The 16,740-nt window shown below is 39.7% G+C and overlaps 1 protein-coding gene across 1 annotated transcript in view; it reads right to left on the bottom strand.

The window, feature by feature from the left end:
- Positions 1-1,551, bottom strand: part of AMPD2 (adenosine monophosphate deaminase 2) — a 61,936-nt gene extending 60,385 nt beyond the window's left edge. The window contains exon 1 of the mRNA XM_089514854.1: positions 1,333-1,551. Within this exon, the coding sequence (XP_089370980.1) occupies positions 1,333-1,342 (10 nt within the window). The 5' untranslated portion in view covers positions 1,343-1,551. The remainder of the gene's footprint in view (positions 1-1,332) is intronic.
- Positions 1,552-16,740: the final 15,189 nt, after the last annotated feature.

Genomic DNA, 16,740 nt, shown 5'->3' with positions numbered 1-16,740 from the left:
AGCGGCACTGTTTCTGCAATGTGTTTTGCACCTTAGTTAAAACCTTCCTCACGCAGATGAAGACATGGGCTCAAGTCTAGCTCAATGCTGCCAACTTCTTTCTTCCAGAATTCAAAGATATAGCCATGTTAGTCTGTAGAAACAGGACGCAGAGAGATCTTGTAGCACCTTTGAGACTCACTGAAAGAAATTGGCAGCATGAGCTTTGCATGAACTTTCATAGACTTCAGTCTGCAATGCATCTGAGGAAGTAGACTTAAGTCTACAAAAGCTCATGCTGCCAATTTCTTTCTTTCAGTTCGTCTCCAAGATGCTGCTCCAAGAGCTCTGTGCGTACTTGACAGCCTGACTATGCTGCTTGAACCTCAAAGAAAATGGGGTTTTTAGCTGGGTCCAGCGAATGGATTGAAACAGCCGGGGGCTGGACCTTCTCAAGACTTCTTTCTTTCTTTTTTCCTTCCTTTCTTCCTTCCTCAAGCATTCATTTCTCCCCCGGAAGCCTGGTGAGGCCTCAAGAAGAGCCTCCTCCATTTCGCCATCCGCCCAAAAAGGCAAGGCGGAAACATTGGGCTGAAGCCTTCGTTCTCAGGGAGAGCAGACCTCCTCCTTTCCCCGGACGCGTCCTCCATGTCCATCTTCTGTCCAGGAGGAATTCCAAAACGTCCTCCATTTGGAGCAGGACTAGGAAGCATGCATTTCCATGCATTTCTGTTAGTATTTGTGATACTACAAACAAAGGGTGACCGGGCGCACTCCTTTCCCCGGACGCGTCCTCCATTTCCATCTTCTGTCCAGGAGGAACTCCATAGCTGAGCCGGGATTCGAACCCAGGCCTCCCTGTGTGTTAGTCTAACGCTCATCCATCATCATCATCATCATCATCATCATCATCATATTTATATCTCTCTTTCCCCCCCAAAACTGAGACTCGAAAACGCTTACAATTCACAAGCAGAAACATTCCAAAAGGTCCAAAACACACTGCAGAAATAATCCAGGTTGAGACCGCTTGAACTGCCCAGGCTCAGGGCTAGGGAGTCCTGGGAACTGTAGTTTATTGTGGCCCAGAGCTCTCAAATAGTCTCACAAAACTACAGTTCCCAGGATTCCCTAGCCCTGAGCCAGGCCAGTTCACGCGGTCTCAAACCGGATTATTTCTCCAGTGTGGATGCAGCCTAGGAGTGTTTTTCGCTTTCCTTTGAGCAGGTCCTCCATCTGAGGGGTCCTTGTCCTCCTTTGCCTTGGCAGCCACTGGGGGCGACCATTGGGGAGGGAATGGCCAGGAGCTGCAGGAAAAGCCCCAGGTTTCTTTTGTTGCAAAGCCTTCCTTACCTGAAGCCATGCTGCTGCTGCTGCTGCTGCTCTTGGCTGAGGCTCCCAGGAGTCACCAAAAAGCCGAAACCCGCAACCACTGAGCCTCACAGCCAAAGGGGGAGCGGGTTGACCCCAGTATTTCCAAACCCCAGAGTTTCCACTCAGGATTTAAAAAATAGACTTCCTGTTTTTGGCCTGAGAGCTGTAAAGTCAGGATGCAAAGCAGGGAGAATGAGGACTTGCTGTGGAGGAGAAGGCCAGGCAGCCCCTTGAAGGTGTGGCTCCTTCTTCTAGGCAGGCCTACTTGGTGCAGTGAAGTTGTGGGGCACAGCTAGGGCGTACTACAACTCCCCCACACTCCTCCCAGCCCTGGGAGGGAGCAAAGGAAAGGTTTGCTCAGCTTCACTCCACGAAATTCATCTTTCAGTCCATGGAGTGCCGCCATCTCGAGGAAAAGTTGGCATCCCTCAAGGCAGGCTGAGCAGAGGCCCTCGCCACAAAGGAGGACAAGGCACCCTAACATGTCAGCCCTTTGAGGAAAATATAGGGTCTTCCAAGAGAAAAGCTCAAAAAAGGGCCTCACATTCGCACTACATAATAAACCGGTTTTCAAACCACTTTAAACTGTAGTTCTTTGTGGGTTTTTCAGGCTATGTGGTCACGTTCGAGAAGAGTTTATTCCTGATGTTTCACCTGAAAAACCCACAAAAAATGATGGATGCTGGCCATGAAAGCCTTCGACTTCACACAGTAAACCACTTTGTTCACACTGGTGCCCAATTTCTGCAACACAGTTTGTTGCGGGGCAGCCAGCCCTAAACCCGGGTAAAACGGTTCTTCAGAACACAAGGCATTTACCGCATCTTTTTAAATGATTTGGTTCAACGTGTCCAAAAACTTACAATTAAAAACTTACAAACATACAATTTAAAAACAAAATAAGGAAGTGGGGGCTTCAGCCCACTCCCCTTGTTATAGTTATGTGTGCCTTTGAGAGTCCTTTTTGACTTATGGCAACTCTTAAGGCCATAAGTCCTTATCATGGGTTTTCTTGGCAAGTTACTTCAGAGCAGGGTTGCCATTGCTATCTTCTGAGGTTGAGAGAGTGTGACTTGCCCCAAGGTCACCCAGTGAATTTACAGGGCCGAGCCAGGATGGTTCAAACCCTGGTCTCCAGAGTCACAGTCCAATACTTAAAGCAGGGTGACTAGATGTCCTTACCACAAAGGAGGACAAGGCACTACAAATTGTAGGACCTTCAAGAAAAATGGAGGACATGACCAAACAAAAGCTAAAAACAGAAATATAAAGCCATGCTTCTTAGTCATGCTCAAAATGAAGGACATTTTGGAATTCCTCCTGGACAGAAGGTTGAAATGTAGGGCATGCCCAGGACAAGGGGGACATATGTGTTCAACCTGGCTCAAAGTTGCTTTTTGGAGGCAGCGTCCAGGAACCCAGGGTCAACATGGAATTTCTTGTTCAAAAAAGTAACTCTTCCAAGCTCAGCTACTCAAGCATACAGGGTTGTTGTGAGGATAAATGGGGGAAGGGTGCCTTGATTTCTGAGAAGTGAGGCCAGACTGCGGATGGAATGTTTAAAAATTGCCTCACTCAGAAGTGTGGCAATACTGCTGATTGTTCCTCTCTTCAAAAGGAGGGGGAATGTGGAACAAGTACTTGTTCTGCCTTGTGAATCATTAGTAATGGTTGTTTTCTTATGTCAAGGATGGAGAACTTGTAGCCCTCTAGTAGTCCCAGGATTACACCTTCTACTGTTGCCTATGCTTCCTGGGGCTGATGGGACTTGCAGTCAAACAACATCTGAAAGGGCTATCTTTGTGCAAACCTTAATGCATAGGATATCACATATGAAGACACATGGCTCTCTTTTATTCTGAATTAATCCAGAATTTAACATTTAATACTATGGTTACTTTCTTGAGCCTTGCTGTGCACATAATGGCACTTAAATCTATTTGTTAGTCCCAAGTAGAGTAGACATATTTGATAAATGCAATTTACATAAATGTTGTCTTAAATCATTAACTCAGTGGGTCTGCCTTGGATGGAATTAGCAATAGGATTTAGTTCATAGTTTGCAATCCTCACAATGTTCTTTAAATAAAAGACTAACAAACTCTACATCATGTGTGCAAATGGTAATATCAAAGTTCATTTGTAATCATATTTAGAGGCTAATCCACTGTATCATGGCGCAATAGTTAACATTCAATATTGGGTCCATGGAAGGGAGCCAAACAGTGAAATCACAGGTTGAGATTTCATATTAATATGTAAAAAATCAACATGATACTTTGCATTTTTCTGTGCTTATCCAGTCATTATTGGCCTTTTCTCATAGAGAGAAAAAGCTGGTTGCTTTAATGTACTGTTTGTATCTTTCCATGTCCTAGGAATTCTTGGTCAGTGCCCTCAATTTTTCTTGTTTTATGCACAAAGAATGTGAGTTATTCTAGAGCCCTAAAACTATGCATACCACAGAGGAATAAATATCATCTTGGTAATAATAAAGGTTATACAAATGGCCATTTGGGGTTTAAGATCTGTGCCCTAACAAGTGTTTAAAGCATAGTGCAAATAGTAACAACGCTTAAGTTAAATTTTGGAATAGTGGGATTAGGCAAATTCATGGAGGCATGTTAGTGGCTGTGTTGGGATAGCTAATATGCATCCTACAGATTGAAGTATTATCTGTGTAGTATTATCTCATGGTTTCCCCCCTAAACCAGCACTTTAAATTTGGTCCAAGCAATGTAGGTAATACAAAATTGATTAACTCATGCTTTGGCTGAATAATTCCACAAGCATTTCTGCTTCTGCACTCTGAACCATTGGAAATTTCTGAAGAAGCATTTAATGTCTGGATCTTCTGTTTTTAAAACAGGGATAGGCAAACTCCGGGACAGGCCACAGGCCTCACCCCCTTGAAAAATATGCTCCAGAAAGTCAGGTTTGGTTCTGAAAACATTCTCTTGAGCTAGAGGTGAATTGCTATCCCTGGAAGCTCCAAGGAGTGGCAATTCTCTACCTTCACCCCCATTCCCATTTTAGGCCAGGGAGAGGTCCAGAGGGGTTCTACAAGGCAATGCAGCTAGTCCGTGTTATGACTGCCTGGTCCACTATAAGCATTCTTGTTTCTATGTTTACCAGATGAATCATGTCAGAGGCACAACTCTGTAGAGTATCATAACCTAGCCTGGATGTAACCAAAGCAGACTGGCAAGCCAGTTAAAGGTGATAAAAGGAAGTCTTGGTATCTGGTGCTATCTGCATGTTTGCCAGTAGTGTTGTGAAGCACTGATTGTGCCCTTCTATCCAGATCAGCACAATTTTATCCCATTAGCAATGCTGGTTCAAGAAGTTTTCAGGAGATTCTATTAATCTCCCTATCCATATTAATCTAAGTTTCACAAGGATGGGTTATCTATCTCCTTTAACACAGAAGATTTCAATAAACCTTTCTATTTATAACTGTAAAGAATTTCAACATTTAAATGACATGTTGTAACATTTCTGCTGTCTATACTTAATATTAGTGGAACTATTACATTTTGTAGAAATTACCAATTTTAAAATAACTTCAGTTTGTGAAGCCCGAATTACTTAATCTGTCTAAATTATCAAAAGTTGATTATGGCAGTGTACAGACCGCCCCTTTCCCTGATGGATCTATCACAGCGGCAGCCCCGGAGGCCCCGATCCACTGCTTTTCCTGGCCTCGGGGAAGTGGCAAAAGGCCACATCCCTGTGGCCTGGAAAGGGGTGTCCTTGGGGCTTCATGCCCCAAGGACACCCCAACAGCGGCGGGGAGAGAGAGAAAGGGGACGTGCCAGCGATACACATGGCAGAAGGAGCTGTTTAAAGGCCGTGCCAGCTATACACATGGCAGAAGGAGCTCCAAAATGGAGCTCCTTCTGGCGCTGCTGAAAGGGTGCAACAAGCGCCCTTCAGTGGCACCAAGACATAACAGCTGCACCGTACCATTTGGACACGACACGGCCGTTACGCCAAAATGGCAGCGCCCGTGTGAGACACCCCAGGCAACCCTAAGAGAGACACCCCCAGACAACCCTAGTACGTACGGGGTACGTATAAAATGGCCCATCTGGACAGGGCCTATATGATGTAATTGTGTTGTGCAATTTTCTCTCCAGCAGATTAATGTAATACAGGGTAAAGAAGACAGCATAGTATAGTAGTTTCAGTGCTGGTCTAAAACTCTGGGAGAGCTGAGTTTGAATCCTTCCTCAGCCGTGGAAACCTGCTGGGCCAATCACAATTCTTTCAGCCTCAGAAGAAAGCAATAGCAAATCCCTCTGAACAATTTTTGCTAAGAAAATCCCATTATGGGTTCACCTTAGGGTCTCCACAAGGCAGAAAGGATAAGAAAGCACATAAGATTAATGTAAATAAAAGTACATGGATTCAGTGGATTGAATAATATATCCCCATAATGTTGTGCTAATATTATCAGTTAAAGTATAAAATAATGTATTTGATACTACAGTTGATTCAATAATAAATATTTAGAGGTTTGACTTGGAAGTACATTTACTTATAGTTTTGAGAGCTTATTTGGCTTAATGCAATTGATATATTTTTGGATTGTGTTTTTAACTATGCATATCATTTTAAGGTAGTGTTGTGCTTCAATACACATGTGATTGGATAAAGGAAATAACACCAGCATTAATTCTGCTATTTGGAAAGCAGATTTCTCAGATTTCTTGAGAGTAGGTGTCCTTTGTCTTTGGATATGCTTCTTCCTTTCTTATCACTGTTTCTCAGCATAGCAGGCAGCTAGAGATTAGTAGGTTCTCCTTTATAAGGTTAGCCACCAGTCGGGGCTAGAGGGTATCTTCAGGAAGCATCTGGAAATAAAATAACTCCTCTATTGTACACATCTACAAGGGCCTAATGGCAAGTTTTCTATGTGCTCTCACTTCTGTATTTCCAAAAGCAATGTGACACAGAAGTTTAGCAAGTGAAATGTTCCTTTTCATTTATTTCCCTACCAAGAAACATAAAACCTGCTTAATTTTGGTGTAACTAACTACTAATAAAGGGATGGAAGTGTCACTACACAGTACCTGTGATCTGTCTAGGGCCATAGACTTCTTAAACCAGGGGTAGGCAACCTTTTTGAGCCAGGGGCCGGGTTGCTGTCCCTCGGACAACTGGGGGGGCCGAAGCCGGGGGGTGGAGCTTCCATATCATATTGAGGATGGATCAATTTATTTTCTGCTGTTCTAAAGAATAGGATATGGAGCAATTGATTAAAACTACAAGAAAAGAGATTCCACCCAAACATTAGGAAGCACTTTCTGACTTTAAGAGCTGTTCAACAATGGAATACTCTGCCTCAGAGTGTGGTGGAATCTCCTTTTTTAGAGGTTTTTAAAAAGAGGCTAGATGGCCATCTGTTGAGAGTACTTTGATTGTGTGTTCCTGCATGGAAGGGGATTGAGCTGAATGGCTCTTGTGGTCTTTTCCAACTCTGATTTTATGGAGTTTATAACACAGGAGTAAAGCACCCAAATCCTGTGCATAAACGGGCTTTAAATCCTAAGAAAATCCCACAAGAGTGAGATTGTTTTCAGCTATGTCACATGAATTAAGCATTAATACAAATTAACCTGTACAAAAAGCGGCAAAATCGTGCTGCTTTTTAATTTGGGGAATTTTCCAAAGTTAAAAAGCGGCATGATTTTGCCACTTTTTGCATGGTTAATGTCACATTAATGCTTAATTCAAGCAACATTGTCTGAAAACAATCCCGCTCTTGTGGGATTTTCCTGGGTTTAAACCATGTGATAAACTCCTATGAAACTTGCATTTTTCACCTGATCACCCTTAACTCCACCTGTTATTTAACAAATCCTCAGAAGCACCCAATTTGGAGAAACATCACAGTAAGGGAATGAGTGCCAAGGTCTGAGGAGGCTAAGCATACCTCGTTCATATCAGAACAGATTTGTGTCTGGTTAATGAAATCCCACAGTTTGGTATCATAGCTAAAAGAGTGAATGGCAAAGATCCCTTCAATATGAGCTACAGTTTTAATTGAAGCTGGACGTTGAAGGATAATTTGTGCTACACAATCTCATAGCCATTTGGCACAGAGCTCAAATTTAATCTTTTCTGAACAAAAGTTGGCCTTTCCCCTTTGATACTGCTCTTTATTTTGCTACCAGTTTAACTTACAACAGTTGTAGACCACATTTTAGCCCAATTCAATGTGCAATTTAATCTTTAAAACACTGGAGGGGTACATGTAGAGGTGGGACATTAGTGGTTTCATCATAGTAATCAAGAGTAATCTCGATGCCAATGCCATTTTAAATTAATATTGTTTGTATTGTATAGTTACCATAGCAATAAAATTTACCCTGAATTGTATTGGTACAATTTTCTACTACTATTGGTGTGTGTGTGTTTATTTGTAACAATGCTAGCACAATTTTACTTCCTTAACAATGTAAATTATAAATACAATAAAATGCCTACAGATAGGTAAATATCTGTCTTGTGAAAATGATGCTTTTTGTTTCTGTCATGGTGGATAGGTAATTGGTAGGACTTGAGCTGTGAAAGGGCTGAAAACCTCTGATTTAAAGTATTTAGGAGACCTCTTGAACTTGACCAGCTCCTCTCTGTTGTTCCATTGTACCATTGCTTTACTGCTTCTTAAACTGTTGGTTATCTTGGAAACCTAGAAAAGAAAGGGATAGAAAACTAATTTCCAAAATCCGAATTGGAGATAAGAGATTTACGGAACAGAAAAAGATTAAAGACATCTTTTACGATCACTTTTGTAAAATTTATAAAGCAAAGGAAATAAACAAAAAGGAAATAGATAATTATTTAGACCAATGTAATATAGGCGTGCTACAGACCATCCTTAAAGGACAGTCTGGCAGCGGTGCCATTTGTGCCACCGGCAAGCCGCAGTGGATATACTGCGCGGCTTGGTGGTGGCAAGAAAAAGAAGCCGCAAAAAGTGGCTTCTTTTTGCGGCACGCCAGTGACGCCGCAGTGCACCATTGGCACACTCGCGATGTCACCTGGGTGCTGCAACATACGGACACGCTAGGCGTCCGTTACATAAAAATGGTGGCGCCCGTGTGAACAGAGCGCCACCATTTTGTACATACTCCATACGTACTAGGGTTGCAGGCATTTAAAAGAGACGCCACCAGGCAATCCTAGTACGTACAGAGTACGTACTTGGGATGCCTGTCCATAGCGCGCCATTTTAACCTTAAATGAGGTATACAGATAAAAATTAGATCAACCAATTACAAAGGAAGAACTACCAAAAGCAATTAAAAAAGCCAAAAACAACAAAGTGCCAGGGCCTGATGGCTTTACATCCAAGTACTACAAAATATTTAAAGAAGAAATATGTGATGCTTTATTGTCTACAGTGAATAACATTAAAGAAGGGAAAATTCCACCCACCTGGGAAGAAGCAAATGTAACTCTGATACTGAAGGAAGGAAGAGATCAGCATGATTTAAATAGCTACAGACCTATTTCTTTGTTAAACACCAATTATAAACTCTTTGTATACATTTTGGCTAGCAATTAAAAACTGTGTTAACAAAGGCGCGCTACAGACAGGCACCCAAGTATGTACTCTTTTAGATGCCTGCAACCTGTTTACACGAGCACTGCCATTTTGATATAACGGACGCCTAGTGTTCCCACGTCACAGCGCCCAGGTGATGTCGCAAGTGTGCCAATGGTGCACTGCAGCATCACTGGTGTGCCGCAAAAAGAAGCCACTTTTTGCAGCTTCTTTTTCTTCCCGCCACCAAGCCGCACGGTATATCCGCTGCAGCTTGCCGGCAGCACAAATGGCACCGCCGCCAGACTGTCCTTTAAGGATGGTCTGTAGTGCACCAAAGTTAATATCAGAGGAACAATGTGAGTTTTACTGGGCAGACAATTAAGAGAAAACATTAGACAAGTCATAAACATAACAGAGTATTTTGATTTCCACAATGAAAAAAAGTTAGCTTTGAATTTGTTAGATGTAAAAAAGGCATTTGATAATATAGTTTGGAAGTTAATGATAAAAATTATAAACCGGATGAATATAGGATCAAACATTATTAATTGGATAAAGACCAAATATGAAAAACAAATGGCTAAAATATTAGTTAATGGATTAAGATCAAAGCCAATTATGATAAATAAAGTGAGACAGGGATGTTCCCTGTCTCTAATATTATTTGGTCTAATCCTTGATATAGTTATAAATGACAACAAAAAAGATCCAAGGAGTAAAAGGAGATCGGTATACAATAAGGGCATTCGCTGATGATATTGCCATAATGTTGGGAGATCCTATAAGTAATATTAAATATTTTTTAAAACAACTGAATGATTTTGAAGCGATATCAGGACTGAAAATAAATAGAGAAAAAACAAATATAATTATAAAGAACATGACTAAAATAGAAGAACAAAAAATAGCAGAATTAATAGGATTTAACATAAGTAAGAAAGCTAAATACCTGGAAATAATATTAACAAATAAAAATTCGGATTTATTTGGAAAGAATTATGTTAAAAAGTGGAATGACATAAAAACAGATCTAAACAATTGGAGAGATCTGAATATTCACTAATGGGAAGAATATCAGTAGTGAAAATGAATATTTTACCTAGAATCATTTTTTTTGTTACAATCTTTACCTATAATTAAAAATGAAAGCATTCTCAAAGAATGGCAAAAAAAAAAAAAAAACACCTTGCAGATTACATCTGGGTGGGAAAAAAACTCAGATTAAACAAAAACACATGCAGGGCACAGTAGAAAGAGGTGGTACCCAATCTAAAATTATATTTTGAGGCCAGTGCCTTTATGTGGATAAAGGACTGGCTGAAATTAGAGGAGTAGAAATTGTTAAAATTAGAAGGCTCTGAATTAAGATTTGGGCTCCATGCATATCTTTTCTATGATAAAATGCAAGCAAACAAAGATTTCAATAACCATTTTAATAAAGCTTCTTTATATAAAGTTTGGGGAAAATACAAAAACAGAATTTTTCCTCAAATATCATTATGGGTTTCATCCTATGAGGCGTTATTTAGATTAGATCCCCATATGAACGAAAAATGACTAAAATACAATGAAATCCTAAAGAGGGACAAAAATGGGTACGAAATGAAAACACTAGAGGGACAAAAATTTGGATGGTTTTTGTATGAAAAATTAAAAGCAAGATTTATACCAAACAAAAAAACAAGTGGAATAACAAATACAAAGACTGTTTCAGAAGAAACTGTCTGACTGGGGAAACCTGCCTTTCTATCAAGAATGTACAAAAAACTGCTAGAAATTCATACAGAAGAAGATGTAATAAAAGTAAATATGATTCAATGGGCCAAAAATTACAGACAAGCAATAGACAATGAGAGATAGTGCGGAGTAAGAGATTAAAATAATTGACTAGTCAGGATATAAAAGAAAACTTTTATAAAATACTATATAGATGGCAGCTTTCTCCAGACAGAATAAGTAAAATGTATGGAAATGGGAAAAGCTTATGCTGGAAATGCGAAAGAGAAAAAGGAACCTTTTTCCACATATGGTGGACCTGCACAGATGCAAAACGATACTGGAAGGAAATATATATAAGAATTAAAGTAATATTGGAAACTGACTTAGAATTCAGACCTGAAGTATTGCTTTTGAACATGATAGATGAGAACAGCGAAACAAACTATGAAAAAAATAATCTTTTACATGTTAACTGCTGCTAGATTAGTTTATGCGAGGTATTGGAAAATCAAAAAGGAAATACAAATTGATGAATGGGTTATTAAATTGCTGAATATGATGGCGATAGATATAATGTTGAAAAATTAAATAAAAATACAAACGAATCATATATAGATTATTATATGTATATATTTATATAAGGAAGAAATGGGAGAATATCCCAACTATAAGTATTATGAGGCAAAAACAGAAAAGATTATAAAAATAAATAGTGGTAACATTACCATATTGTTGGTTGAGCATGTAGAGATTTGAACGGTAGACAGATTTAAATTAAGATAAAATTGAAATAAGATATGCAGAAAAGAAAGTAATATGAATTGGTAAAGGGTTGGTTGAAAGAGGTGCCAAGTGTATGGAATGAATGTCATGTATTTGTATATTTCTTTTGTATTGTATGTTTGTTAGTTTTTCATTATGAATGTCATTGTTTCAATGTATAATTTTATATAAATGAATAAACAAACAAACAAACAAACTGCTGCTGGTGGTTGTTCCTCACTGCCTATTTATTTCTCCACTGCAGCAGGATCCACAGAGAAATCACAGCATGATATGTGAAGCCAGTACGAAGAGAAATGTTCAGTGTCAGGATTAGAAACCTGTTCTAGGCAATTGCTTTGCAAAATCACTTTAATCCTTGGGCAGCGAAAGAGGTATTTTTAGAAGCCAGCTCTAAGCAAAAGGAATTCCATATAGTCACACCTGTGGCTCCTTTTCAAAGCCTGGTGGCAACACAGATACATCTACAATAAAATCAGGGAAGCAGGGAATAATAGTAATTTTATGGTGACAAGAATAAACTGAATCTATTCTCAAACTTCATAGACTACCTAGTGGCCCAGGAAGGTAGAGAAGAAAGATCTGAAAAAGAAGCCATAGCTATTTTGGGAAATGTATTTAGGCTCTAATCCATTGTTTTACATGTGTTGATAGGAAACAGTTTTGCAAAATGAAATTATCTTCATCCCACCCCCACCCCTCTACCCCGACTGCAGCAGGGAATACAGCATGTCCCTGGCGCCGCAAATAGCTTAGTTATGGCCAAAGTCTTACTCCATGCCAAAAGTGGGGTGGGGGGTTCCACAGACTTCACACATGCTTTTAACAAATCACTTTGCCAATGTAAATAAAGGCCACCACTACACCCATATTTATGAAAATGACAGTAGCACAGTGGGTGGCTGTGCATGAATTACATCAACCCTACAAAGCGTCCAGTTGATACAATTTTGCTGGGTGGGGGAGAAAATAGTTATGATATTCCTGTGGTTTAGTTTAATGTTCCCATTCAACTAATATATTGTTGTATTCTTGGGTTTTTTAAATAGGGAAACACAGTTGGGGACTAAAGGACCGTACAAGAATGTGAAGTAAGACATCACGAAGGCAGGCAAGAAAGAAAAGAATTTAAATCATAATTCTAAGCATGCTTATCTGAAATTCTTATTGAACACAATGCTACTTTACTGTCGTGTAGACGTTCATAGGATTATACTGGGATTTTATACACATTCACATGGCAATATGTCCTACTGAATTAAATGGTACTCACTTCTGAGTAGACATATGTAAGGATAGGCTGCTAATGAAGTATATCTTTGAACTGAGAACTACACAGAAGGTATGAGTGGGGCAAATAAAAAGCAAGAATGTGTCTCTTCTAAACTTGGAATTTTTATGAATAAGTTTTCCATTTCTTGGATACTCTTTTCTAAAAGGAGAGAGGAGGAGGAAGCAATGCCAGTTATGGTGGAAATCTTATAGATAACATAAATAAAATTTAAAACCAATAAAAATAGTCTATAATATAAAGCAACATCTATATCTAAAAAATAAATTAGAGGGATAATGATATATTCTGGCCTAGTTGCACTGTATCACTTATCAACCAAGTCATCATATAGCCAATGAAGAGTCATAATAGCCAATGAAGGGATGTATAAAATTGGCTACTCACAACTGAGAATAATTTTAATCTGGTGCCAAAAAGATTATAATCTCAGGACCAAGCAGGCCTTATTGGGGAAAGTATTCCATAAGTGTGGGGCCAAAACTGTAAAGGCCCTCTTGTTTGTCACTATCCCATAACCTTTACTTAAATAAGTTACTTGGGGAAACCCAACTCATGTTGATCTCAGCAGGTCACATACAGGTTCATGACAGGAGAGGTATTCCATCAAATATTGAGGTCCCAAGCCTGACAAGGCTTAAATCGTGGAAATTGTGTTGCCCTCCAGATATTGAACTCCAGCTTGCAACATCCCATCATTGGCTATGATGACTGGGTTGATAAGTGATGCAGTGCAACTAAACCAGAATATATGCCTTTTATGCCAAGCTTCTGGTCCCTACAGTCATTCTGTTTGCTGTATTTTGCACTGACAGAATGCTATCCAAATTGCTTTCAAGGGCAGTCCCACATATATTGCATTGCTGTAATTTAACCTGGAGGTTAGAACAGTATATACCAATGAAGCTAGGCTATCTCTTTCCAGGTAGGGTTGTAGCTGGGCCATCAGCCAAATCTGATAGAAGTCACTCTATACCACTGAAGCCATCTGTATCTCAGTATCTCAATAGTATCTTAGCAGCAACAGATCCAAGGAGCTGGCATTAATCTCCATGAGGTCTCTATAAGAAAATTGCAAGGTAATACCTACTGAGTGACCTTGGGCAAATTATTTCCTCAGAGGAAGTCGGAAACAACATATAAAGGCACACAGCAACAGCAGTAGCAACAACAAAAAGTATTAGATGCACCATGTGTTAGCACACGTGCATGTAAGTATAGGCAGATGAGTAAGACACCACAAAATTAACATCTGGCCATTTTATATCCCAGGGAGGCTTATTTTGAACACTTAAAATCATATAAGTTCTTTATGTTTTGGCTTGGCTCCAGACTGCTGAAAGACTGCAGCTACTCATTTGGGCCTGTTCAAGTTTTAAGATCTTCAGCAGAGTGCTTTCTCTTGGTCCCACCACCATCACATTTCCCTTTACTGGAGACATGGGAGAGAGCCTTCTCAATGGTTGCTCCCAAGCTGTGGAACTCCCTTCCGCCAAAGTTTCAGTTGCCCCCAGCATTATGCTGGCATTTGGTTTTTAACTTGTTGCAGCGGTTGGCGCTTTTAGTGGAAAGGGGTATTTGATGTATTTTATTATATTTTTAACTTGTATTTTTAGATAGAATAAGGATTATTTGTTTTTTCAACATTATATTAGTAGGCTGGAATCCTGTTGGTTAGTCCTACCTAGATTAGACTTGACTAAACTCATTTAGTAAATTATTGAATGGCGAATCAACACATACTGGTAGGTAAATTCTACTGATTCGACGGGTCTAGGTAGAATTGGCAACACAATTCAGGTCAGTGTTTTAGTTGTACTTTGTTTTAAATGTTTGTATGCTGCCTTGAATCTTGTGTTGGGGAAAAGATGGGATAGAAATAAAATAGACTTTTCTAGTATATCTCTTTTTTTAAATGCATTTTATTAAATTTATATTCTGTCCTTCCCCTATTTTTATTCTCATAACAGCCCTATAATGTAAGTTAGTCTGAGTGATAGTGACAAGGACAGTAAATACAGGACACTTGCATGTCGACTGTAGAAAACAAAGTATCTTGCACCAGGCCTGTCTGTGTGTCTGTATAACTCTCTCTCCTGTTCTATTTGGCTGTCATATGATTTTGTGTGTGTGTGTGTGTGTTTTCGAGAAAGAGAGAGAGAGAGAGAGAGAGAGAGAGAGAGAGAGAGAAAGAGAGGAAGCAGAAGCACAATACTGATATGTGTTTGTTTATGGTTCCCCTGTCTGCGTACCATGGGCTGTAAAAGGGGAAGTGGCCAGTGGGAACTTGTATCTGAATTTTCAGCTATGGATGCGGCACTAGTTTTTATTTCCAGAAGATGACTTTCACTCAGCGGACTTATTCCCACTATGATTTAACGCAATTGCTGATTGGTTTATATGATCATTGTTCCCATTTGAAATGGGTTCTGATCCTATTTTGATCGATTTTTGTCATAATAAAGCGAGGCAAACGCAAACCCCCAGTTTTTCCAGACACTAGTTTTCTAGTGGTTCTTTTGGAAAGAATCAGTTCCGGAGTGTGTTCAACAAATGGGAACGACGGATCTGAATTGTATCACACTGCAGGGGAGGGCCTAATGGCAGAGGGATGTTTACCATCTCTCCTCAGCTTTTGGTAGATCCACCATTCCCCCCTCTCCCCCCAAGCGATGCCTTTATGCTTGTGGTATGACCAATGGGTGCATGATTTTTTTAAAAAAATAAATAAAATTGATAGTAGATTCAATCCACTGATTTTGCAACTACTTGCAATCAGTGAGGCAAGTAGTTGCAAAACCAATGAACTGAATCTTCTATCAATCTGAAAGCTGCAAAACTGAAATGTTAACTTATACTTACTTTGTTTTAGTTTTAGCACCTCAACACAAAGAACTATAGGTCTTTACTAAACATAAAGGACAGAGTAACACAACAAGAATTTGTTTATCTGACTTTGCTTCAGGTGCAGGATTTATCACAAAAAACTACCAGCTTAGCCTTCAACATTTCACAGATTAAAACTGGGGCATGTGCGGCCAAGCAACAATAGAGTGTAGTTAAGATAGCAAAATGTATTAATGAGGAAGAACACACATGGTAGGAGATGCTGCAGCAGTTTGCTTTTGCATACTGGAAAAGGCATGGCTCCACCCGCTCGTCCCTGCTCCCCTCCTATTCCCTTCCTGAACTAATTGAGAGCAAACTACATTTGCATTTTGAACTCAGTTTACAACAATTGAAGTAAGATGTGGACAAAGGGCAAAAGTGGGAGGAGAAGAGAGAAAAGCAGCTGAAAGATTCAGAGGACAACAGATTAATCATGACTTTCCCTACCAAATCAGGACAGTTTGAGGGTATGCTACCTGAAGCCCTGGGCACTATAGTTTTTTTCTGCTTTGATCTTACATGGCAGCTATAACTACATCAAAGTTCTCCATAAACAAATAATACTCTTTGCATAATATTTCACTCCATTGAATTTCAGTCCAGTGGCAACATAATTACCTTGTCACTAGCATATACTCCAGCTCATGCTGTCTAAGCCAGCTTGTTGATGAAGAAGAAGAACATTAAAAACATTAAAGTTTACACAATTACAGTACTATGACTCCACTTTAATTGCCATGGCTACATCAAATGGAAATGGAATGGAATCCTGGGGTATGTAATTTGGTGAGGCACCAAAGTTTTCTGGCTGAGAATTCTAAGTGCCCCTCCTTCAATATGTTTTAGTATTTTATAATCCACCTTCATTCAGGGTTTTGTAAAGAAAATACAATTAAAAGAGAAAATTCTGTAGAGAAGTAGTCCATAGGCAAAGGAATTTACTGGGGAAGGAAAAAGGTTTTCGAAAAATAAAATAAAATAGCAGCTTTGGGAGAAAGTGGCCTGAAAGAACATCTGACAATGGGGTTATCAGAACCTGCTGGGAGCTTTAAGCAAGCCTCCTTCACCAGCCAGCAGCACAGCACAGAAACTTCCTGATCTTTCTAGAGCTGCAAGCTACCTCGAATGTAGTTTGTTGCAGGAGGGG

The sequence above is a fragment of the Sceloporus occidentalis genome, unplaced genomic scaffold (assembly GCF_023333645.1).
Source record: "Sceloporus occidentalis isolate IW3139 unplaced genomic scaffold, rSceOcc1.0.p SCAF_3, whole genome shotgun sequence".
In the NCBI taxonomy this organism is placed as follows: domain Eukaryota; kingdom Metazoa; phylum Chordata; class Lepidosauria; order Squamata; family Phrynosomatidae; genus Sceloporus; species Sceloporus occidentalis.
Note: the sequence above shows the minus strand (reverse complement) of the source record. Positions and strands in the feature narration are given on the sequence as shown.